Below are 25,300 nucleotides of genomic sequence, written 5' to 3'. Positions count from 1 at the left end.
CAGTGGCCCTGCCCTACCTGGATCTCAGTGGCCCTGCCCCTCCTGTATCTCCGTGGCCCTGCCCTGCCTCGACCTCTGTGACCCTGTTCCCCATGGTTCTCAGATGTCTGGTGTGCACAGCTGGGGGGAGGATGAACCTGTGGTTTGAGGCCCCCAGTGTGGTCGTTTGTCCCGGCCACCCCAGGATGCCCCTAAAATAACAACACTCTTCCTTATGGTCCCTCCGACGGTTATCAGTCACCCCTCCCTCACTCTGACCCGCGATCCCCGCCCCCAGTCGCAGCAAGCAGGGCCTGGCCATCCCGTGGGGCCCCAACCCACTGAGGCACGCGGGTGACCGTGCCTTCTGCAAGCTGCTGGCCAGGGGCCCAAGCTGGGGCTGGATTCCCAGGCTCCCGTTCTTCGGCCCAAGCCGCGTCCGTGGAGCGGAGTCTCCCCCGCAAGAGAGTCTGCCTCCAGACTCCGCAGAGCGAGAACACGCGTTCCCAGCAGGGAGCTCTGTCTTGGGCTGCGAGGTCCTCCCCGCGGTCCTTGCAGGGTCCGTCCTGCAACCTCGCGGCCGTGGGTGCTTATCGGCCACGGCCCCTTGACCGGGCGGCTCCTGGGCGGTGCAGGACGGGGTCTGGGGGCCGCGGTGCCAGCTGCCCGCGGAGATAATGGGCGCGCACTTCCTGTGCGGGGAGCCCAAGTTCTCTCTCTCTGGGGCGTTTGGAAACCTTTCGAAAGAGGCTCACGCTTGCTTCCGTGCATCTTACCCGGGCCCGATCAAACCAGGGACGTTTTTCAAGAAAACCCTTGCTTATCAGGCCCGCGGCTCTTGTGAAACGCGGACTGACGCTGACGCGTCTGTGGCCTCGGTCTGCGTGGGTGTGGCCGAGACCCTGCTCACCTCGCCCTGAGCCCGGAGCCCTGGGCTGACGCGTGTGGGCGCACGTCCGCGTCCGGAGACCCGGGGGCCTGGCGTGGGCGACCCCGGGCCCGGCTGCTGGCGCGCATCCACGGCCCCCGATGACGCCCCCGCAACTTCGCCGCGCACCGCGTGTGGACGGCGGGCCGGGCGCGTCTCGAAGGACGCGTGAGCAACCCCGGTTCGCCAGCACGAGGACCCGCGTTCAGGCCGGCACTTTGCAAAACCCGAGAAGCCGGGAGGCTCGTTTGCCATTGGACGCTCGGCGTTTCCCCACCTGCTATTCTCTTATTCTTACATTTTGTCTTGTCATTTCATTTCTTTTTTTGCCCTGTATGATTTTATTTCACCCTATTACGTTTTCTCTTGTTATTTTCCTTCTCTTATGTTATGTTCTCTCGTTAGTTTATTTATCTGCTAGTTTGCGAACACCACACGGTGCCAGAAGTGGTCGCAAGAGGAACGCACCACCTCCCCTCGTCCCCGTGCCCGTCAGCACGTTGCCTCCAGCGTGACCACGTCCTCGGGGTCTTGGGGGCCCGGCGGGGGGTGGCCCTCGTCCCAGGCGACCTGAGAGAGAGAGAGAAGGCAAGGGTCGAGACCCCCGAACCCTCCCACACCCCTAGGCCGGCAGGTGCAAACAGGGCGGGGTGTGGGGGGGGGGGGGACTATTGCTCGGCTGCGAAAAGGACACGATGCTCAGGGACAGAAGCGGGACACACAGGACCTCGGGGCGAGACCCCAAGGCTACAAAACCCCCGAAACAGGGAAATCCGGCCACACGAGGTGGACGGGAGCGCCCACAGGGTCGGGGGGACCTGGAATCCGATGCTTAATGCGGACAAGCTCTCCTTTGGGGGTCATGAGAATGCTCTGGAACCAGACGCAGCTGGTGGGGGGCACAACGCCCCTGCCTTGGGCCTTTGGAATAGGTGACAGGGGCGGTGGGGGGGGGGCGTGTGACTTAGGTTTCCACAAACCTGTCATAAATGGAAATAATGCGTCCCTGTGACGCTCACCCCAGCGGACACCCAGGAAGCCCTCCCTTTTGCCCGGCGACACCACGGGAGGCCCCCTAAAGTCCCCCCCCTGCCTGCCCCGGGCGCCCCTCGGGGACCCCGCAGGCTGCCGTGGCCCCGGCTGCCACCAGGTGACACAGTCCCCCTGTGAGATCAGGCTCCGTCCAGCCTGGACGCTGGGGGCCGCCGGGGGCCTCAGGGAGCCCCCCTCCCAATTTAAGGGACAGGGAGTGACCCTGCCCTGGAGCCTCTGGAGGGAGCACGCTGGAAACCTGAGCTGGAAACTTGAGCGCACTGCAAGCCCCGTAGCCTCGCCCCAAGTTTCTCCGTGGACCCTAAGCACCCCGCGAGGGCAGCCTGGGTCGTGGAAGCCGCGGGGTGGGGCGCCCCGGCGGGGCGTTTTGGGGGTGTCCGACCGCCTCCTCAGGGGGAGCGCTTGGGCTGACGCATGAGGACGCGAAGGCGGCTGGATCAGGAAGTAGGGTCTTTGCTCCTGTGACGGGAGGTGTGGTAATGGGGGGGGGGGGGCGGTTGCCGGCGCCCACAAGCTCCCCCCGAGGAGGGGAACCACCAGCACCGAAGGACCAGCCCCGGATCTGCGGCAGGGAAACGAGCCACACGCCTGCTCCCGGGGACTGGGGTGGCGGACGGCCGTGCGTCTCCAATGCCCAGCATTTCGGCTTTCGTGGTGAGCGCCCACGCGCACGGCCTCGGGTGCTGGAGGGTCGTGGCCCCTCCGCTGACCCCCCGCCCACCGACAGCGCACCCCCGGACTGCCCCCACCGCCAGAGACACCCCCGCCCCCACTCCCGGGACCTCACACGGCGCTGGCAGCCGGGAGGGGACGCGCCCACCTCCTGGGTGTAGACGGAGGGGTCACTCACCCCCGGTGTGGGCATGAGGGCCTTGGCGATTTCCTTCTTCACCTGCGGGATGGGAGGGAACATCTTGCGCCTCACGGAGAACCTGGCGGGGAGACGTACACCGTGAAGGGCCCCACGGCCTCTGCGCGTCCCTTCCTGGAGAAACGCAGCGCCCACGGACACCAGGCCTGGTGTGCACCTGCCGGACCAGCGAAGACGCGCGCAGGACTCCTCAGATCCTCTCCAAGTGCCCCCCCCCCTCCTCCCCGGGTCTTCTAAAGCACCACAAAGTGTACAAGGACACCCGGAGTCTCCAGGTCCCCAAGAGGCCCCAGGGCTTTGATTTTGGTCCTTGAGTATCAGAGGGTCCTGGGGAGCACGCGGGGAGGCAGAACGACCCGCCCCCATCGACCCGCCCATAGCCCCGGGGTCTCCTGGAGACTCCCCTGCTCCTGGGCTTGTCCAGAGCTGCGCACGCGTCGTTACCCGCCTGCTGCACCACCCCCCCCCCCTCCGGAGGCTCACTGCCCCTCCCCGCCGCGAGAGGACCGTCCTAACTGAGGCCCCAGGAAGGGTTCCCTAACCGGGGACCCTGTGAGCAAGTCCCCAGCCGTGGACACGGGGACGGGACGTCCCGAATGGTGCTTTGTCCCCTTGGCGACCACGGAGCGCAGCGACTGGACCCGGAGGACTCTGGCTGGGACCCCCTGGAAGCGCGCAGTCTAGCGGTTCGTGGGACGGGAGGGTCCTTCCGACATCCCAGTGTGGCTGTGGGGCCGCTGACAGCGGCGGAGACAGCAGGAGACCCCCGCCCCTCCCCAGCCTTAAGCAACTTCGACTCCACTCCAGTGTCTGGATTCGCGGTCTCTGGATTCGCGGTCTCTGGATTCGCGGTCCCTGGCCATTCCCCAGGCTCCCGGGCCAGCGCCGCGTGGCCTTCTGCAAAGTCCGGGGTGGGGGGGGGGGGGCGCTTACCGTTTGCAGAGGAACATGAGGACGAGCGCGGACAAAGCCGCCGTCCCCACCACGGGCCCCACCAGGGCGCCGCTGAAATCCTGCTCCGGGAGGCCTGGCAGGGAAGAGAAGTAGGTGGTCAGCTTTGCACACAGCAGGCGCTTCCGGGGTGGGGGGGGGGGGCTGCCAGCCTGCAGAGCGCATGGGCATCCAGCTGGTGCATACTTTGGGCTCACGCCCCCAGAACAGTCCTGTGGGACCCCTGGAGGGGGCCATTTAGGCAGACCCTGGCCTCGTGGGGTTCCCCATGTCCCTCTGGGCAGGTTGGTTCGCTCAGGTGGCTGAGTCTAGGGGGACGGCCTCCTAGGGGGCCCCTAGGGACCCGGGAGAGGGTGCTGCGGGGTGTCCGGACCCCCAAAGAGGCCCCCGTGGTGCCCCGGAGACCCGTGAACGGGACCTGATGGGAAGAGGGTCACAGGTGAGAGGGCAGTGACGGCTCGAGATGCGCTCAGGGGGGCCTGGGTCCCACGGCAGCGGTGCCGAGATGAGACGGCAGAGGACGCCAAGCCGGGGCCCCAACGAAGGGTCCCTGCGCGGCGCGGGGGGCCTCGGCCACTCACCGAACCGCCGTGTGGGGCTCCACTCGCTCCACAGGTGGTTGTACATGTAACGCACCCTCACCCGGAAGGCGCTCTTGGCTCTGGTGGCGGAACTGGGCATCAGATACACGTTCGGGTCCTGTCCCCTCTGGAAAACCTTGGAGACGGGAGGGGACTGTGTGTGAGGAGCGTTGCTGAAGGGTCGTCGGGGAGCAGGCCGGGGGCGGGGGGGTCCCCTGAGCTCTGAGGTCTGGGGTCCGTGCAGGGACCAGGCCGCACACCCCGCGCGGGGACACCCGTGCGTCCGGGCGCAACTCCGCACGTCCGTCTGGTCAGTCTCGCTCCGCCAAAGCCTGGGAGGTAAGGCCCCGCCTCCCCCGCCGGGGAGGTTGACCCCGCTTCACGCCTGGCGCCCACAGCTCTCTGAGCTGCACCCACACCTCGGGCAGAGACCTCGCGCCCTCGGGACTCGGCCCGCGGTGATTCCGCACCGACCCCGTGGAGCCCCGTCGGCCCGTTCGCTTTCTGGAGGCACAGCCGGGCTCTGAATCGGAGCCGCTGGCCGGGAGGCGTCCGCTGTCCCCACCTGCCTTTCCCTGGCGCCACAGGGACCCGAGAGTGCACAGTCATGAGCCCCAGGGCACCATCTGGACGGTCCTCTGCGCGGGGAACGCACTTGATGTCCCGGGCACGCGGCTGAAACACCCTGCTGTTCTTTCTGGGCTCTGCAGGCGCCCTGCTCCCGGCCGCCCACCCGCACGGCCCTGGGGCAGGAACGGGGGGCGGGGCAGACGAGGACCCAGGGAGCTGCCGGGCCAGCTCCTGCAGACGGACGCTGAGGGGGGCAGCAGGGATCCCCCCCGCCCCCAAGGAGAGCCCCCCAGGCAGCGGGAGCCACACACACCGCCTGGCCAATGCCTGTGGTGCCCTGGATCTCAGCTGGCGTCTGAGCGGCGAGGGGTCCCAGACTGGATACCTGGCGCCCGAGGCTGGCCCCCAGGGGCACCTTGAGAGTGCACGGGACCCTCAGCCTGGTCCCGGGCACTGCAGGTGTGGTCCGTGGGGCAGCATCTGGCTAGCAGGGTGGGTGTCACCCGGGAGCACGTGAGGCCCACGGGAAGCCAGGTGATGGATGGGAGAGCATCTGCGGGATGGGGGTCGCTGCTGCCCTTGAGAGGATGGGGGGGCACTCATGTCAGCATCTGAGGGCAACACTGACCAATGACCACACACCCCGTGGCTTAAGACCACAGACGGCATCCTTCCCCAGCTCTGGACACCAGAAGTCTGACATCCCGGAGGGGCAGAGCCGCTGATTTCCAGGCCAGGCAGGGCTGCTGAGATCCACGCAGGGAAGGGTCGCTGAGATCCAGGAGGGGCAGGACCACTGAGATCCAGGCAGGGCAGGGCTGCTGAGATCCAGGCAGGGCAGGGCCCCTGAGATCGAGGCAGGGAAGGGTCGCTGAGATCCAGGCAGGGCACGACCGCTGAGATCCAGGAAGGGCAGGGCCACTGAGATCCAGGCAGAGCAGGGCCACTGAGATCCAGGAGGGGTAGGGCCCCTGAGATCCAGGAAGGGCAGGGCCACTGAGATCCAGGCAGGGCAGGGCTGCTGAGATCCAGGAGGGGCAGGACCACTGAGACCCAGGAGGGGCAGGACCATGGAGATCCAGGCAGGGCAGGGCCACTGACATCCAGGCAGGGCAGGGCCACTGAGATCCAGGAGGGGCAGGACCACTGAGATCCAGGAGGGGAAGGGCCGCTGAGATCCAGGAGGGGCAGGACCACTGAGATCTAGGCAGGGCAGGGCCACTGAGATCCAGGAGGGGCAGGGCCACTGAGATCTAGGCAGGGCAGGGCCACTGAGATCCAGGAGGGGCAGGACCACTGAGATCTAGGCAGGGCAGGGCCACTGAGATCCAGGAGGGGCAGGACCACTGAGATCTAGGCAGGGCAGGGCCATTGAGATCCAAGAGGGGCAGGACCACTGAGACCCAGGCAGGGAAGGGCCGCTGAGATCCAGGCAGGGCAGGGCCCCTCAGATCCAGGAGGGTCAGGACCACTGAGATCCAGGCAGGGCAGGGCCGCTGAGATCCAGGCAGGGCAGGGCCACTGAGATCCAGCAGGGCAGGACCACTGACATCCAGGGGGGCAGGGCCACTGAGATCCAGGCAGGGCAGGGCCACTGAGATCCAGGAGGGGCAGGACCACTGAGATCCAGGAGGGGAAGGGCCGCTGAGATCCAGGAGGGGCAGGACCACTGAGATCTAGGCAGGGCAGGGCCACTGAGATCCAGGAGGGGCAGGACCACTGAGATCTAGGCAGGGCAGGGCCATTGAGATCCAAGAGGGGCAGGACCACTGAGACCCAGGCAGGGAAGGGCCGCTGAGATCCAGGCAGGGCAGGGCCACTGAGATCCAGGCAGGGCAGGGCCACTGAGATCCAGGAGGGACAGGAACTCTGAGATCCAGGCAGGGAAGGGCTGCTGAGATGCACGCAGGGCAGGGCCACTGAGATCCAGGCAGGGAAGGACTGCTGAGATCCAGGCAGGGTAGGGCCACTGAGATCCAGGTAGGGCAGGGCCCCTGAGATCGAGGCAGGGAAGGGCTGCTGACATCCAGGAGGGTCAGGACCACTGAGATCCACCCAGGGAAGGGCCACTGAGATCCAGGCGGGGCAGGGCCGCTGGGATCCAGGCAGGGCAGGGCCGCTGAGATCCAGGCAGGGCTGTGCCCCCTCCAGAGGCTCCAGGGGAGGCTCCTTCCTGCCTCTTCCAGCTTCTGGGGCTCCAGGCGCCCCTGGACTCGTGGCCGCGTCCCTGCCGTCTCTGCCTCCTCCTTCATGTGGCTTCTCCTCTGTGTATGTGTGTCCTCTTTGTGTCGTAAGGACAGTGTCATTGCATTTCGGGCCCCCCTGACCCAGGATGGGCTCATCTCCGATCTATCCTTTACTCACATCTGCAAAGAGCCTGTTTCCAAATATGACCCCAGTGCAGGGTTCTGGGGGGACACAAGCTTTTCCGGCCGCTGTTACACTCACTACAACGTGTGAACTGCATCGGCCCAAAGGAGATCGTCTGGAAGGACGTTTCCCCGTCTGTGGGCGACCTGAGCTGAGTCAGGGGCAGCGGAGAAATACAGCGTTCCAACGCGAGAGTGAAACCCTGAGGGCCGCTAAGGGGCTGGTTGGGACCCACGGCCCAGGTGGTCAGTGAACATGGAACCAGGTCTCCCCCCGCTCCCCCCGCTTTCCGGGCCCGCGCACGTAAGTCACAGAGAAAGGACGAGATACTTACACGGTTTGTTTCTGGGGAGCTCGCCTGTAAGAAAGGAAAAATGGTCAGTGTCTGCATTTTCTGCACCGTGTGCAAGTGTGGGAACCTGCCTGGACCTCCTGGACCGGGATGAGGCAGCCCTGTCAGAGCTTCCTTACCTGCTAAAGAGAAAAGACCGGGAATGAAGGTCCATACGACCCCACTGTGGGGACACCTCAGTTCCAGGAAGGACAGCGAACGTATCAGAAATTCCTTCTCCAGGGAAGCGAGGTGGGACACTCAACCAACTGAGCCACCCGGACGCCCCTGCCTTTTGTTTAATTTGCAGCCCTCAGGGACAGCACTTAAGAGGGTAGAGAAACTTGAACACCGAGTTCCGTCACTGTGACTCTACCGCTGGCTGGTGAATTTGTCCTGGGGACGGTGTGAGGGACGAGAAGGCGGCTCCGATGGTCGCATCTTGTCCGAACGTTCAGATGTCCGGCGTGGACTAACCACGTCAGAGGCCTGCGGCCCACTCTGGGTGAGGTCCCCTGTCTACAGTCACCTGTGTTATCACCTGCCTGAGGTTACCCGTGAGGAACCATGCGAGGTCACCCGTGTGAGGTCACGCACAGGAGCCCTGGGGACCAGGATGCCAGCGGGCAGGGCGGAAGCTGCACACTCTTGGCGGCCACGTCCAGGGTACGAACCCGAATCCAAGACCCAGACCTGGCCTCTTGGGAGGGTTTTCAGGACAGAAGGGACACCGCCTAACTTCCGTTTGGAAAGGTGCCGACAGGTGAGGGGTCCACACCCGGCTGGGCCTGGGGACCCCTCCACGCCTTTGAGGAGAGCACCAGACCGTGCCGTAAAGGGCGCTGCGGGCTGTGGGACGGGGCCAGCGGCTGGCGCCAGCCTCGGGAATGTGGACACGTGGACACCTGGGGACAGATCGTGGACAGCAGATCACGCCTTGTGGCGGGTCCCGTGGGCAGGAGAGGCGCTCTTGTGGTGTGTGGGGGCCGTGCACGGATATTCCCAACATTCATTCATTCATTCATTCAGTGTGGAGACAGAGAAGGACCTCACACTTGGGGACAGAGGCAGAGCCTGTGGGCACAGGCAGCGGTCTGTGCAAAGGTCCTGGGGTCTGGGGTGCTCAGGACCAAATCCTATGCTGTGCATGGAGATTACTCGAAAAAAAAATTTTATAAACAATTTTCTTAAGTATATCTATCTGTTTTGAGAGAGAGACAGAGAGAGAGAGACAGCAGGGGAGGGGCAGAGACAGACGGAGAGAGAGCCCCCAGCAGGCTCCGTGCTGTCAGCGCAGAGCCTGATGCAGGGCTCGGACTCACAAACTATGAGATCCTGACCTGACCCGAACGCAAGAGCCGAGGCTTAACCCGCTGAGCCACCCAGGTGCCTCCATAGAGGTTCCTTTTTAAGACCAAAAATGAATCTGCGCACTTCACGCCCCAGGGGCAAACGGGACAGCACGCGCTGTGTGGGTCGTTCACGGACGCGTGGGTTCTTACCGGCGTTTGGATGTCCAGCTCGTAATACAGCATGTGACTCGAAAGGTCGAATCGGATCTCGGGATGTTCCCACCGGATGATGTGGTGCGACCGGTTGTAGGTGATGGTGATGTTCCTGGGTGGATCGTACTTCTCTACGGCAGCGAAACACGACAAAGTGTTTCGTGTTTAGCCCATTTGTTGTCTTTTGTTTTAAGTTTATTTATTTGGAGACAGAGACAGACAGCAAGTGTGGGGGCTGGGGGTGCAGAGACAGATGGAGACAGAATCCCAAGCAGGCTCTGCACTGTCAGCACAGAGCCTGACCCGCGGTTCGAACCCACGAACCGTGAGATCATGACCTGAGCCAAAACCAAGAGTCGGACACTTAACTCACTGAGCCACCCAGGCGCCCTCGACCATTTCTTTTCTATGAAGGCCCCCCTCCAGGCATGTAAGAATTAAAATTAAATTTGTATGCTTTTCTCCCGCTAATAGAGTGCTTGTCAGTTTAATTTGCAATCCTCGCTTACAGAACCTAAGAGCGTAGAGGATAAGTTTTTTTTCTTGTTTTGTATTCCCACGCACAAGAAGGCTGTGATGCGCCTCTTGGAAGAAATACACGTATTAGAGAAGCATCCCCCCCACCCCTGGGGGCAGCCAGACACCGGTCACCTTGGACGGCGAGCCAAACGCAGGGCGAGGGAGGCCGCGACTTACCGATTTGAACGGCCTTAAATGGAGTGAAATCCAAAAACGGGATCGCCGTTTCCCTGCTGGTTCCGTTCACCAAGAAGAAGTAATTGTCCGTCCTCTGGGGTTCGCCCAGTTGGTCGAAATGGCAGCCCACGCGGGTCCCCGTGGGGCCGAGGATGTAATGGATGCATTCCGCCTCGGCCTCATGCCTGTCACGTGCCAGGGGGGCGAGGGCAGGCCCGCCTGTGAGTCCTCGTGGGCAGCCATTGCCAGCCACACCCCCCCCCCCGCAACCCAGAGAACCCACTGATGACAGGGGACAGTCCCGTCCCCCGAGTAAGCGTAAAACCAGAACGCGATGTGCGTCCCAGGCGACCGGCCGGCACGCGGCAGGCACGGGCAGGGGCCCGCCCTTTGCAGAGCGAGGGGGTTACAACCCCTTCCGTGAAGCATTCAGTGTCCAAATGGGGGATGTCCTCGTCCCTAGGACGGGAAGGGGGGCTGCACGCTGGGGCCAGGAGGCGGCAAAGTTGCCCGGTTCTCCGCCCCACCCCCCCCAGGGGCCTGGCCGATGGGCGCTTTGCTGGGTGACTTTGGAACCTTTCGAAGAGACGCCCCCCTCCACCCTGGGGCCCTGAACCAAAGGCTGAGCACTTGACGTGAGGACCGCCGCGCGGGTCCCGGGCGCAGCGAGGGCTCCCGGTCACCTGGACGCCCAGGAGAACAGTCGATACTGGACGTCGGCCGGGGCGGCCGGGCCGGGCGCCCAGCTACAGTTCATGAAGCGCACGTTGTAAATGAGGCAGGAGAAGTTCACGGCTCCGGAACCTTCCCTGCCTGGGGAGACACGGCCCGAAATCCGTCGGTGCCCCGCGGGCGGGCCGGGAACCACACGACCGCAGCTGACGGGGACCTCACCTGGGTTAGCGAAAGTCAGGACTTGGAGGAACACGTCCCCGTCGCAAGTGACCTTCACGGTCAGGTTGGCCCCCCTGTGCAGCACGGAGTTGGGGAAGGTGCAGACGTAGGTGTGGTCCTCCGTCACCTGCAAAGGCCGCATTGCCTTGTCTGCAGGCGCCCCTGCCCCGGGGCTCCCGGCGGGAAGGGCCCAGGGCACCTGAACGCCGAGAGCACTCCCGACGCCCCGCCAGCGCCCGGATGACATCGAACCTACAGCACAGATGTCATGGGAACGACACCCAGCCTGCATTTCTTTCCCCAAAGAATTATCGTCAGCAGGGACAGAGCACACCCTGACCCACGACCTCCGGGAAACCCCGCCCTCGCCTGTAAGAACCAGCTCAGAGGTCCCGCGAAATCAGACGCATGGGGACACCGCCCTCTCTGCCATAATCCAAAGAGCTCACATCTGGCCCATAACGGCCAGGACCTGATTAACGCCAACGACGTCCCTACTTCCGTGCATACTTTGCTTCAAACACGTATCTTCCCCCAGTGTGCTGCCCTTGGCCGCCTCAAACCTCTTTTCCCGTCTCTTGTCACATCTGCACGATTTACTGCTGTGTGTGAAGAAAATAGTATACAAACTCCCAAGTCTAACTGCTGCATTGGGTCCGTTTTCTTCTTTCTATGAAGCCCCCCCCCACCTCATGGCACTGAGAATTTTAACACCATGTAAAACCTGCCTCGCTTAATCTGTCTTTTGTCAGTCTAATTTGCACAGCCCCGTGGACAGCACTTAAGAGTGTAGAGGAAAAGTGTTTCTGCACATCGGCACCAATAGAAAGTGTTCCCACTTTTCAGCCTGACTTTGAGGCTCTGCACCCTCTGTCTGTCTGTAGACTTAGCATTTCCCAGACGCCTGATTTTGGGCCTGTTTGCTTTTCCTTAAATGAGGGGAGTCCCCCCACCCCCCACGCCAGGCCTGGGTGCAACTGGGATGAGGCACAATGTAGCCTTTTGTGTCTGGCTGCTTCCGTCACCCGGCAACATTTTTGCCAAGTTCATGCACATTGTTGCAGGTACCCCGCTGTGTTCTGCTTCATGGGCGAATGGCACTGTTCATTTCTCATCATCGTCTTTCCCCCCGGGGACCGTGGCGTCTCTCCCGACGGCTCCTACGTGGACCGGGATGAAACGCGGAACTGGAAAAAGGGGCCAGGGCGGCGCGGGCCCGCGGGGAGGCCGACAGCAGCCAGCCCAAGGCGGCCTCAAGTGCCAAACACGGAGCGCACTGAGGACACGAGATTAAAAAAAGCTCGAGAGGAAAACCAGACCACGTGCGACGAGAAAAGTCAGCACGGGCCGCATCCTGTTTGTCAAACCCCGGATTCCAGGGGTGCAGGGCGGCCCAGCGGGTGGACTCTGCCCACGTGGCTGTGATCCGGTGGAGTGTGGCCAGGAGGGAAATCATTACACGCACGCACATTTCCTCCTCAAGTTCAAAACCTAGGAAACGCGGACCACCGTTAGCTCCCGCGTGTGCCGAACCGGGTGCAGGAAGTTCTCCTTTCCCGGGGGGAGCGGCTGGAGATCCCCAGGCTGCAGAGAACCCCAATCCGCCCTCACATCCGGCTTGCAGGAGGGGGGCTGCCAAGGAAGGAATAAAACACACCCAAGTTCAGGAATGCCCTCCGATCGCTGCCTGCTGGGCCTCACGGAAAACCCCAAATCCCAGGGAGAAATTGTGCAATTCTGCGGCCGCGTTTTCCGAGTCTGCAGAAAAGCCCCCAGCTCCCAACTAAAAACAAAACATGACTATTAAAAAAAAAACCCCAAAAACGGAATGAGCTGTTTCCTACTAAAGCCTTGGGAGAGGACAGAACTGACACATGAGGCGGTTTAAGATAAAGGTGGCCCCAGGAGGCGGCTCAGCGAGGGTCTCCTTCTGGAACATTCCCTTTCAAACCAGCGGGAAGGAGGAAGCTGCCAGCTACTTGAAAGCATTGCAACCTCTTTCTGCAAAAGAACGAGGTGTTTTGTTTTTTTTTTCTTTTTCCTGCAGGAGAAAACCCTCAGATTTGTGCAGACCACACAGAAGGCAATGAACCACAAAATACAGACTCGCACAAACGGGGGCTTAAGAAAACACAGCCAGACTCGACTTTCCGTTGCTGGCACAGCTCGGATCCAAGACCACCCACAGGATATTCCGAAAGGAACCAATTTCATCGAAAGAATTTTAAAAATGTGGGACGTCTGGCGGGCCCAGTCCGAAGAGGGTGCGACTCTTGATCTCAGGGTTGTGAGTTCAAGCCCCGCGTTGGGTGTAGAGATTTACTTAAAAATAAAACCTTAAAAACTATAAAAAAGGATAAAACTCCAAACACCAGGCTCATATACTGAATTCAACGTGGTGTCTTTTTTTTTTTTTTTTTTACATTTATTTATTTTTGAGAGACAGAGAGAGCGTGAGCAGGGGAGGGGCAGAGAGAGAGGGAGACACAGAATCCGAAGCAGGCTCCAGGCTCCCAGCTGTCAGCACAGAACCCGATGTGGGGCTCGAACCCATGAACCGTGAGATGGTGACCTGAGCCGAAGTCGGACGCTTAACCGACTGAGCCGCCCAGGCGCCACGGGATTCAACTTAAAAAAAAAAAAAAAGAATTGTACTAAGCTCGGAGGCGCCTGGGTGGCGAAGTCGGTTTTCTCCCTCTCTCTGACCCTCCCCTGCTTGTTCTCTCTCTCTCAAAATAAATAAATAAACTTAAAAAAAATTGAAAAATTGTACTAAGCTTGTGCACGGTGTGTATTAGTGAGGCCGACCAGGGGGATGGGGAGGGGAAAACCTGATCATCTCAGCTGAGGTCCCAAAACAAGTTTTCAGGAAGGTGCAAATTCTGTGGGTGAAAAAAGCTTACATCAGCAAGAATTTAAGGGAATCTCTTTGACCTGACAAGAGACCTTTGTCTCTTTTCTTGTTTCTTTTCTTTTTTCTTTTTTCTTTTCTCTTCTCTTTTCTTTTCTTTTTTCTCTTCATTTCTTTTCTTTTCTTCTTTTCTTTTCTCTTCTCTATTCTTTTCTTTTCATTTCTTTTCTTTTCTCTTTTCTTTCTTTTCATTTCTTTTCCTTTCCTTTCTTTTCTTCTTTTCTCTTTTCTTTCTTCTCATTTCTTTTCTTCTTTTCTCTTTTCTTTCTTTTCTTTTCATTTCTTTTCTTTTCTCTTTTCTTTCTTTTCATTTCTTTTCTTTTCATTTCTTTTCTTTTCTTCTTTTATTTTTTCTTTTCTTTCCTTTCTTTTTTGCCCTTTTCTTTTCTTTTTTACATCAACGGCCACTACTGTAAGTACAGAAACACTGAATTTTTGAACTGTTTTCTTGAATTCACAACGAAAATTGAAACGGAAACAGAAAGTCCACACGGTTCTAGAGGAAAGAGCCACATTAGCATTCTTTCTAAACAGGACAAAATTCGGAGAACAGGATGCTTTCCCGAACACACTGAATTTATAAAAGAGGGTAAGGACCTGTGGACACAGAGCCCATAACATCAGTGGCTTTCCTGCACCACAGCAAACAGTTAAAATTAAAAAAAATTTTTTTCAAGCCATCAGAAGAATACTATGAAATGCACAGAAATTACCAACAGTTTTTTATTTATCTATATTTTTCATAATCATGAATTTTTATATTTATTTAATAACCTTGACATTTATTTTATTACTTTTTTTTTCAAGTTCATAACTTTTTAAAAAATGTTTATTTTTGAGAGAGAGAGAGAGAGAGAGAGAGCGCGGGCGAGCGGGGAAGGGGCAGAGAGAGAGATCATGACCTGAGCTGAAGTCTGATGTTTGACCGACTGAGCCCCACAGGCGCCCTTCTCTTCCCTTTTCCCTACCAGTTAGGTATACAAGGCCCTAACTTTACCTATTCATTGGGCTACTCTTTTTGTAAACTCCATATGCACAGAAATACATTTCCTCTCGCCTCTTCACCTCTTCATCGTAATCCTTCATCAGGTTAATTCACAGCCCTCAGAGACAGAACCTAAGAGTGTAATGGCTAATTTTCCTTGCCCAACCTCCTAAGAATGAAACTGAGGAAGCATGTCAAGTATACAATGAGTGAACGAACAGAGACCAAAGACAGGGATGGAATCCAGACGGGACTGTTCTAACGTGAAGGGGGTGGGAGGCACGTAAGGGACAAATCCCTGTCTTTTCCCCTCCCCCTCACGGAAGGGGAGAAATCAAAGCAAAGGCAGGTGCAGAAAAGACCGCTGTTATATTCTCCCTCATACGTGGGATTTAGTGTGTAAGTTTTATGTCCACTATACGAAGGCAGGGTGCAAATGTCCCCAAAGGTGTCAAAGGTGGCATGACCCGCCCCCACCTTCTCCTGGGCCAAGACGAGGGCAGTGACCCTTCCCGCCTGATGTGGAGAGCCAGCACGGAGAAGACACTGTATACACAGACCTCACTTTAAAATAACCCATATCTGCCATTAGGCTTGTGGCTTATTGCCCACTCCCGTCCCCACAACTTATTGGCCCCAGAAGCCAAAGTGCCCATTTCTCTGACAACCCACGTCTCACTCAGAATTCCTCACCCTCTTAAAAAACTGGTACCAAACCTCCCTGCTCCTTGGGGTTTCCCTTCTTTCCTCTGAACCTTCATGGACGTAAAAAGTTACCATAGGAACAAATCTGTACCTCTTTTCTCCCAAAAAATCTGGCGTGTGTCACTTTAATTTGCACATCCCTATGCCAGAGCCTAAGAGGATACAGGAAATGTTTTTTTTCTTCCCGGACAAAAGCAACAGGGGTGGAAATCGAGGCAGGCCAGGGGCACGAGAGTCGTCTCACAGGAAAATTCCGGATTCACGGGGCGCAAAGCCACAAGGCGTGAGCCCCAGACACTCACCTGTGGGCCCACCGTGGCGGAGTAGGCAGTCGGCGTATCTATTGTGCATTCCTGGTCACTCACGTTTCTTGTGTACGTCCAGGTTAACGTTTTTTTCCTTGAATCCAGCTGCATGTTTATAATAGGGGATATTTTGTCTTGCGCTGTGATTAAAAAAGCAAAAATGAAAACACAAACCCTTAGGAGGAGCCGGAACCCCCACCTGCCCCCCCCCCCGCCCCCGGTCATGTTCTAGGAACGGGGAGACGGTTTGCAAACGTCGGGCGCGGCAAATTCACACAACGTAACATTGACCATTTCAAAGTGAAAAACTCAGGGACCTGTACAAGCCCACAAAAAGATGCTCAGAATCCGTAGTCGTTGGGGCGGGGGGAGGGGGGAGGTTGCGAATCAAACCCACAAGGTCAGAGCGCGTGGGGGGCTCAGCGGGTTGAGCGTCTGGCTCTCGACTTCCGCAGTTTGTGAGTTCGACCCCTGCATCAGGCTCTGCGCTGACAGCACGGAGCCTGCTCGGGATTCTCTCTCTCTCCCTCTCTCTCCGCCCCTCCCCCACTTGCTCTCTGTCTCTCTCTCAGAAATAAATGCATAAACTTTTTCTTAAAGGAACGAGCTGAAAAAAAAAAACTAAGAAAACGAACAAACCACAAGGACGTCACTTCTTGCCCGTGAACTTAGCTATACTAATAAAAATTCGGGAAATACAGAAAATAATCAGAAAAACAGACAAATTGGGCAGAGCAATAATTTGAAGACTACGGAAAATAATTTGAAAGACACGAGTTGGCTACAGTCATAATTTGAAAAATACGGAAAAATACAGAGGCACCCGGCTGGCTCCGTGGGTGGAGGGTACAAGTATTGATCCCCGGGTTGTGAGTTCGAGCCCTGTGCTCGGGGTAGAGATTACTGAAAAATAAAATCCTTTAAAAAAATAAAAAGAAAAGAAAAACATAGAAAATAGTTTGAAAACTACAGCAGATCATTAGAAACATACAGACAAGTTAGCGATCGTGACGATAATTTGAAAATTTCAGAAAAATACAGAAAATAATTTATAATTAGCCACAGTGACAATAATTTGAAAAATGCATAAAATCATGTGAAAACTACAGAGAAGGGGCGCCCGGGGGGCTCAGTCGGTTGGGCGTCCGACTTTGACTCAGGTCCTGATCTCGCAGTTCGTGAGTTCGAGCCCCATGTCGGGCTCTGTGCGAACATCAACTCCAACCCAATCCCAGGATCTGCAGCATCTGTGAAATGGGATCAGGGGGGACCCGAGCTGAACTCCAGAGTCACACGCTTGATCGGCTGAGCCCCCCAGACGCCCCTGGGCACCCCGTTTTCCTGGGCCACCTGCGGGAACATGTCTACATGCTCTCTGGCACCTTCCGGTGGACGTGTTGCGGGATCGAATCTTCACCCTTGGGTCCCTGATTCTGCCCGCGAATAAATACCTGTAGTTCGATTTGCAAAAGGACCCCTCCCCCTAGCAGGGCGGTCTCGGGGCCGGGGGACGCTTTAGGTCTTGGGGGAGGGACTTCTGTCCCCTTTGGCATCACGGGGGTGGGGGGGAGTGACAATCCCACCCCGTCCCGGGGCGCCTGCCTCTACCTACCCGGCCGTGGTTGTGCACAGCACGCCGACTTCAGGACGACCAGGAAGGTCAGAAGATCCAGCACGGCCGCCATATCCCAGTCCCAAAGCTACACCTTCACAGGAGACACCAGGTCAGAGGTCAGATCCCCAGCTGCCTCCCCCCCAGGGGTGTCGCCGCTAATGAGCTCCTGGCCGCATCCCTGGCCCTTGCTGGTCACGTCCACATTCCTGCTGCTGAGACGAAAAAAAATCTTTTCCCGGTAACCTCTTAGGTTCTGGACCCGACGCCCGCAAATTAAACAGATGAAAGTTTAGCAGACACACCAGTTTTAACTACACATATACACACGGGGTCTCAGAAAGAAACATGCGGCTCAGGGAGATGGACGGATGACCAGGGCTTAGAAGCCGTGTCAGATTCAGCCTGGGAAAAGGGGTTCCGGACTTTCCGATGGGGACGTACAGCTCTGGGGAAACGCAAAACAGGAAACGCAGGAAATTCATGGCCATTAAGGTCTGTCTTGTTAATAAGAGTCTCTCATATGATGAGACATCTCTGGGTGTAGTTCTCCCCGTACGGAAACATCTCCACCATTAGAACATCCATTTACGGGGCGCCTGGGTGGCTCAGTGGGTTAGGCGTCCGACTTCCTGCTTCTGCTGGTTCTCAGTGGCCTGTCCCTCCAAATCACCTCTGTGCCCAAGAGGGAAACTTTGGGGTGACACGTTCTGGTGCCCTTCAAGGCGCACCTGTCCTGGGTCAGCCCGAGGGGGGAGGGGGGCCTGTCTGTGCCTCATCCTGGACCTCGCTTGCCTCTCGGTTCATGTCGTCCCACCTTCCCTTTGGGGGTGGCCCTCCCATGCCACTGACGCCCCTCGGGGCCTCCGGGGTCCTTTTAGGGTTCCGGGGGGTCAGGACCCAGAGGGCGTGCTGTCATCGTGGAAACGTTTACCAGCACGGAAGGAAGCACAGTCACGCGTCCGGGCCACGAGGCGAAGTGAGCCCTCGGGGCGGGGCCTGTGCGGAGTCGGGCTCCCCATCAACACAGAACCCCAGGGGCGGCCCTTCGAGAAACCCAGAGCCGACAGAGACGGGAAGCCGGGCCCAGCGATAAAGTCCCAAAGCGCCGTTTGAGGCCCAAGGACGAGAAAAGGCTTTGAGGGGGAAGAGGTCATTTTCGGCCTCAGGAGCTGAGGTCCCGGCCTAAGGGGGTCTCACAACACTGGGGGTGGACGTGTCCCTTCCCCAAGAAAGGGGGTTCGGGGGCTGGATAGCGTCCCCTAAAATTCACGAGTTCAAACCCTCAGCCCCAGGACCTCAGTGGGGCTGTATTGGGCGTTGGGCCTTAAAGAGGAGACGAAGGGAACATGAGGTCACTGGGTGGCCCTGGTCCCTCAGGACTGGGGTCCTTAGAGAAGAAGAGGTCAGCACACAGACAGACAGAGGGACGGCCACGTGAGGACTCAGGCACATGGTGTCTACGTGGTGAGGAGAGACGCCTCAGGAGGAACCAGCCTCAGCCCCACGTGGATCTCAGACCCCCAGCCTCAGCCCTGCCTGGATCTCAGACCCCCAGCCTCAGCCCTACCTGGATCTCAGACCTCCAGCCTTGGCCCTGTGTTGACCTCAGACCCCCAGCCTCAGCCCTGCCTGGATCTCAGCCTCCCACCCTTGGCCCTGCCTGGATCTCAGACCCCCAGCCTCAGCCCTGCCTGGATCTCAGCCTCCCAGCCCCGGCCCCTCCTGGATCTCAGGCTCCCAACCTCAGCCCTGCCTGGATTTAAGCCTCCCAGTTTCAGCATTGCCTGGGCCTCAGAATCCCAGTCTTGGCCCTGCCTGGAAGTCAGACCCTCAGTCTCAGCCCTGCCTGGATCTCAGACCCCCAGCCTTGGCCCTGTGTTGACCTCAGACACCCAGCCTCAGCCCTGCCTGGATCTCAGACCCCCAGCCTTGGCCCTGTGTTGACCTCAGACACCCAGCCTCAGCCCTGCCTGGACCTCAGACTCCCAGCCCCAGCCCTGCCTGGATCTCAGACTCCCAGCCCCAGCCCCTCCTGCATCTCAGACTCCCAGCCTCAGCCCTGCCTGGATCTCAGACACCCAGCCTCAGCCCTGCCTGGATCTCAGCTTCCCAGCCTCAGCCCTGCCTGGACCTCAGACTCCCAGCCCCAGCCCTGCCTGGATCTCAGACTCCCAGCCCCAGCCCTGCCTGGATCTCAGATCCCCAACCTTGGCCCAGCCTGGATATCAGACTCCCAGCCTCGACCCTGCCTGGATCTCAGAGCCGCAACCTCAGCCCTGCCTGGATCTCAGCCTCCCAGCCCCAGCCCCTCCTGGATCTCAGACTCCCAACCTCAGCCCTGCCTGGATTTAAGCCTCCCAGTTTCAGCATTGCCTGGGCCTCAGAATCCCAGTCTTGGCCCTGCCTGGAAGTCAGACCCTCAGTCTCAGCCCTGCCTGGATCTCAGACCCCCAGCCTTGGTCCTGTGTTGACCTCAGACACCCAGCCTCAGCCCTGCCTGGATCTCAGCCTCCCAGCCTCGGCCCTGCCTGGACCCCAGACTCCCAGCCTCAGCCCTGCCTGGATCTCAGACCCCCAACCTCGGCCCAGCCTGGATCTCAGACTCCCAACCTCAGCCCTGCCTGGATCTCAGACACCCAGCCTCAGCCCTGCCTGGACCTCAGACTCCCAGCCTCAGCCCTGCCTGGATCTCAGACCCCCAACCTCGGCCCAGCCTGGATCTCAGACTCCCAACCTCAGCCCTGCCTGGATCTCAGACACCCAGCCTCGGCCCTGCCTGGACCTCAGACTCCCAGCCTCAGCCCTGCCTGGATCTCAGACTCCCAGCCCCAGCCCCTTCTGGATCTCAGACTCCCAGCCTCAGCCCTGCCTGGATCTCAGACTCCCAGCCTCAGCCCTGCCTGGATCTCAGCTTCCCAGCCTCAGCCCTGCCTGGATCTCAGACCCCCAGCCTCAGCCCTGCCTTGACCTCAGATGCCCAGCCTCAGCTCTGCCCGGAGCTCAGCCTCCCAGCTTCAGCCCTGCCTGGATCTCAGCCGCCCAGCCCCCAGGACCAGGAAGGAATAAATGTCTGTTCTGGATCCTGCTCCATGAGGGGTATTTGTCCCGGCTGCCCGATCTGAGTCGTACAGCAGAGTCACCAGGAAAGCAAAGGGGGCCGATGGGGGGCCATGTGCGTGTTCACGGGCCTCCCCAGCATCACCTGGGTCTGCACTGTGAGTCCGAGGGTGGGGGCTCCTGTCAGGACCCTGGAGGGGGAGTCTGGTGGGCTTCCTGGTGCGTCCGGAGGTGGGTTCAGCAGGCAGAGGTGTGGCTCTGTGGGCCCCCACCTCGAGACGGACCAGCCTGCAGACGGACCCCGGGGATGGTCGGATGCACCCTGTGACCCCAGGGCATCCCGCAGAGCGGACAGAATCTGGACTGGGCACCCGGGGGCCTCCTGGGAACACGGCCGAGCCGCGTGCCAACTCCTGATTTGTCCTTAAATGGCCGCGTTCACGTGCAGGCCGTGTCCCTGAGTCACGGAAGCTGGATGTGTTGCTGCCCCCTTTGCGTGGCTTTGCCCCAAGGTCGTGCCCATCAACGCTCCCGGACACCCCGTTTCTTACACACGTCTCAGTGCAACAAACAGGATCCCCTTTCTTTCCGTTTGCACGCCCGCGCCTCGCGTCTGCAAGAAACCTCCCCCGCCCTCCCCGCCCGAATCTGATGCAGCTCCTGGGTATTTGCAGCCATGTTTCTCTTGTCCACCGTCGGGGGCTGTCTGGGGAGGTGAGACCGTGTCTTGCCCCCGACAAGCGAAAGGACACCCCCAAACGCTTCCCTGCACATCCCTGCGCCCCTGTCCTCCCTCCCGTGTGATTTTGAGACAAAACCTCAGCTCGACTTTCCATGAAAAATCTCCGTGTGTGTACGTGAACTAACTTGGATGTAAACTTAAAAAATAACGATATAAAAAGGGCGCCTGGGGGCCCCGTTGGTTGAGCGTCCGACTTCGGCTCAGGTCGTGATCTCACGGTTCGTGAGTTCAACCCTTGCATCAGGCTCTGCACTAACAGCTCGGAGCCTGGATCTGCTTCGGAGTCTGTGTCTCCCTCTCTCTCTGCCCCTCCCCCACTTGCCCTCTGTCTCTCTGTCTCTCCCAAATACACATTAAAAGATACAAAAACATATAACAATAAAAAATAAGAAAGGAAGAAAACAAGAGAAACGTCCGTGCATTTTTCAGCGACCAGGTGCTTCACCACGTGACCCCAGGACCCCAGGGTCGTTCTCACTCTGAGAGTATTAACCCGTCATGAATGGGGGTTCCCTCTATCGATGCCTACATTTGCTACTGGCTTCCTGTCTTTCCTGTGGGCTCCAAGGACCCGTCCCCAGGCTTCGGCAAGGTAAGCCCGCTCTCCGGCCACCGGCCACTGATGACACCTGGCCCCTTCCCAGGCGATCGGCCCGTCTTCTGCGATGGGAACCAGGGTTGGCCTCAGGCCTCAGCCACCCTGTCTGCCCCTTGGTCCAGAGCCTCCAGCCCCGAGGCAGGACGATCGCAGAGGTCACCGTGCACCTCGGGGACGACCCGAGGGCTCGCCCACAGCCGGTGGCTGTGAGTCACGGCCTGGGTGCACCTGCTCCGGACGTGGCCTCGGTGGTTGGCTTCCCCAGTCGCACCCTTCCCGGGTGTCACCTCGCCAACCCCCTCAGCCTGGGTCCCCATCTGCACCACGGTCTCAGACCCGTCTGTATCAGAGACCAGCCCTCGGTCAGGGATGCGCCCAGCCGTCTCCGCCCTTCCCTCCCGTCCTGAGCACCCCCTGCCCTGGGACAGCAGCCCCCCGCCCCCACCGACGGGACGACGTCCACTTACTGGCCCCTCAGCTCTCGGCTCCTCTCTTGGGTCGTCTCAGCACTTTCGGGGGACGCCGTCCTGCCCGGGGGACAGGCAGTGACGATGACAGCAGACGAGCAGGGTCCCCGAGGACAGACTCTGGGCACGGACAAGGAGACACGGCCTGGTCAGGAGCCTGTGCTGCCCGGAGACCCTCGCATGATTCATCTGGACGCACGTCAGCCGTGTCCTGCCCGTCAAGAAGCAGCAGCCTTGTTATCTCGGGACAGGAAGCGTCCCCGACGTGTCCAGTGTGAAGCCGGCCCTGTGCCGTTTATCAGCCACTCAGGGTTCCTGTTTCTACAGCCCCGGGTCTCTGGACACTTGCCCAACGGGGTCCGTCTGGGGAGCGCAGGGGAACCAGGGTCTCCGTGCTGGGCTTCCTGTTCTGGAACCTTCTGTGCCCCACCCCCCCCCATGTCTGCTCCTCTCATTCAGGGGGAGGCGAGCCCATTGTCAGGATTCACGATCTCGTAGACGTTGGGGCGTGTGGGGTCTGTCTCGTCTACACCACAGGACAAAGTGGTGTTCGACACGAGCAAAGAAGGCCATCACTGGGTGTCATGGGAAGGGTTGTCCCCAGGCGGACGTGGTTGTAAATACGGGTCTTGGCACGTGCATGCCATTGAGTGGCTTACGTCATCCCCAGCCATCTGCACTGCTTAGGCTCCTGCTGTCTACTTGAGGAGCGGGGCTGGGGGGGCGGTGATCTCTCCCTCCCAACCCCACAGCTAAGTGGGACGTTTCCAGAGGACCGTGAGTCCTGAGACGGTCGGCGGTCTCTGTCTGATTTGGAACCTGCTGAATCGGCAGGCGGGACCTACGTCGGGGTCAGGGCTCCTCAGCCGGCCCTCGGATCGACAAACGCCAAGGATATCGCCGTGTCTGGGGTCGTCCGAGGCACGGCACGTGGACGACACAAGGGACCGGAATGCGAAAGGCCTTGCGACCATGGGGTTGACCCTCTAGGCCAACGGTGGGAGCGAGGAGGTCCTACGGAGCAGTAGAGGCAGCTGTGCAATATTCGGGGACGCAGGAGGCACCTGGCGTAGGAGCCTTGGGGCAGGGATGCCCTCGGCGGGCAGTGCGGGTCTAGAAGGTTCTAGAACACAGAAACGGTCCACAGTGCCGAGCATTTTCTCCGCCAAGAGCCGACGCGGGGGATTTGGTGGTCGAGTCTCGGTGTGTTTGAAAGGGCGTTGGCGAAGGGATCCGTTCCCGGGTCAGAAGGGGAATCCCATCGTGAGGGAGAGAATCCTGGCTTCCTGTCCGTGTCTCGTTTACGTTCTAGAGGCGCTTGGATGGTCAGTCGGTAAAGCGTCCGACTTTGGCTCAGGCCAACATCTCACGGTTCGTGACTTCAACCCCTGCATCAGGCTCTGTGCTGACGGCTCGGAGCCTGGAACCTGCTTCGGATTCCGTGTCTCCCTCTCTCTCTGCCCCTCCCCCGTCACACTCTGTGTGTCCCAAAAATAAACATAAAAAAATTTTTTTGATAAAAAAAAAAAATCTGCCTCTGCCCCTAGACACGTATCACAGAATTCGAAAAGATCACCGTTGTGGGTTGAACGTGCATTGGGGTTGCCACAGCTCACACCCTGGCCGGAGCTCGCGAGGGGCCTCGGGAGATGCACCTGCCTGTGCGCTCGTGAACGCCCAGGAGACGCTGAATTAGGAGGCAGCTGTGTGCCTCTGGAACCACCTCCACTGCTGGCACTTTGGTGACGGCTCTGGGACGCCCCGGGGCTCACCAAGACGGTGACCGTCCCTTTCGGTTAGCGGCCTCCGCGTTGAGGAGTGCTGGGGGCCGTGCAGGGAGGGGGCCTGGGAGATCGTGGCTCATTCTGGGTTATAACACGCGTTGTGCGAAGGGCGGGTCCCCGGGGCTGCGGGTGGGGACGGCCGGGCCATCTTGGGGGTGACGGTGGGTCCTGTCCCAGAGAAGCATCGCGGGGGACCCTGGGGTCCTACAGGTCCCACAGCACGTGGGGGCTCGGGCCAGCAGCCAGCCGTGTGCGGGAGCCTAGAACCTTCCACGCCTGCTGCTGACTCCACGGAGACGAGTTACAAGCGGCAGAGGTCGACGAGGCTACAATGTTTCTAACTGAAGGCTGCAGACCGGCAGAACGTTCCAAGCTGGATGCAGTGCGGACGAATGCAGGAAACCGCGCACCCCTCCCCCGCACAGCCCCTGACGGCCTCACAGACAAACGTTTCCCTGTCCACACCCGCTGGCGCTTAAACCAGCGGGTCCGAGCTTGGAAAATATTTCGTCTCAAGTCCCAGCGGATGAATCGGAAGGGACAAGACTCGTCCCCACCCCCCACCCCCCCCCCCCCGCCCTGCTTCTCTGGCCTCCGATCTCCCCACCTTGGCGTCTATGAAAACGCTGAAGACGATGTGAAAATGACAGTTTCACCAAAACCAGGTGGGCTTTATACAAAGACATGGATGGCCAGGGGGTCCACGGGTGGCTGGAGACGGGCTGGGGCTTTGGGGACTCACCCACGGGGGAGGGAGTCCTCACGAGAAGGCTGGAGTTTGTGTCCCCAGAATATATGTCCCTGTTCTAGCTCCCGGTACCCGGGACGGGGACCTGATTTGGAAACAGGGTCTTTGCAGATGTGATGAGGGATGTAAACAGAGCCCATCCTGGATCAGGGTGGCCTTAAATCCAGTGACAGGGGACCTTACAAGAGAAGAGACACAGACACAGACAGAAGCCACGTTAAAACCAAGGCAGACACGGAAGGGACGTGGCCACAAGCCCAGGGATGCCGGGAGCCCCAGAAGCCTGAAGAGGCAGGAAGGACCCTTCCCTGGAGCCTCTGGAGGGACCACGGTCCTGCCCCTCCTGGATCTCAGCAGCCCTGCCCACTTTGGATCTCAGTGGCCCTCCCCTGCCTGGGTCTCAGTGGTCCTGCCCTACCTCAGTCTCAGCCGCTCTGCCCCTCCTGGATCTCAGCGGCCCTGCCCCTCCTGGGTCTCAGTGGTCCTGTCCTGCCTGGATCTCACTGGTCCTGCCCTGCCTGGATCTCAGGGGCCCTGCCCCCCCTGGATCTCAGTGGCCCTGTCCCTCCTGGATCTCAAGACGGCCTCCCACGAGTGCCACTGTGTCCCCAGGTCTCATTTCCTGGGGGTGAACTCCCCATGGGCTCAGATCCC

General features: G+C 59.4%; 1 protein-coding gene across 2 annotated transcripts; it reads right to left on the bottom strand.

Moving 5' to 3' along the window:
- Positions 1-1,124: 1,124 nt before the first annotated feature.
- On the bottom strand, positions 1,125-24,997 carry LOC102966477 (granulocyte-macrophage colony-stimulating factor receptor subunit alpha-like). 2 transcript variants are annotated; one of them, XM_042974872.1, is made up of 13 exons: positions 24,641-24,997; positions 22,115-22,234; positions 17,248-17,341; positions 15,633-15,775; positions 10,730-10,856; positions 10,519-10,648; positions 9,836-10,020; positions 9,137-9,270; positions 7,638-7,661; positions 4,364-4,499; positions 3,765-3,858; positions 2,781-2,892; positions 1,125-1,477 (listed from the first exon to the last, which is right to left on the bottom strand). In XM_042974872.1, the coding sequence occupies exons 3-13, from the start codon at positions 17,318-17,320 to the stop codon at positions 1,400-1,402; spliced, it is 1,236 nt and encodes a 411-aa protein (XP_042830806.1). In that variant the 5' UTR covers positions 17,321-17,341; positions 22,115-22,234; positions 24,641-24,997; the 3' UTR covers positions 1,125-1,399. The 2 variants fall into 2 exon arrangements, with proteins under 2 accessions (XP_042830806.1, XP_042830809.1); XM_042974875.1 differs by lacking the exon at positions 24,641-24,997 and having other exon boundaries at positions 1,132-1,477; positions 2,811-2,892; positions 22,115-23,508.
- Positions 24,998-25,300: the final 303 nt, after the last annotated feature.

Source organism: Panthera tigris, chromosome X (genome assembly GCF_018350195.1).
Source record: "Panthera tigris isolate Pti1 chromosome X, P.tigris_Pti1_mat1.1, whole genome shotgun sequence".
NCBI lineage: Eukaryota > Metazoa > Chordata > Mammalia > Carnivora > Felidae > Panthera > Panthera tigris.
Note: the sequence above shows the minus strand (reverse complement) of the source record. Positions and strands in the feature narration are given on the sequence as shown.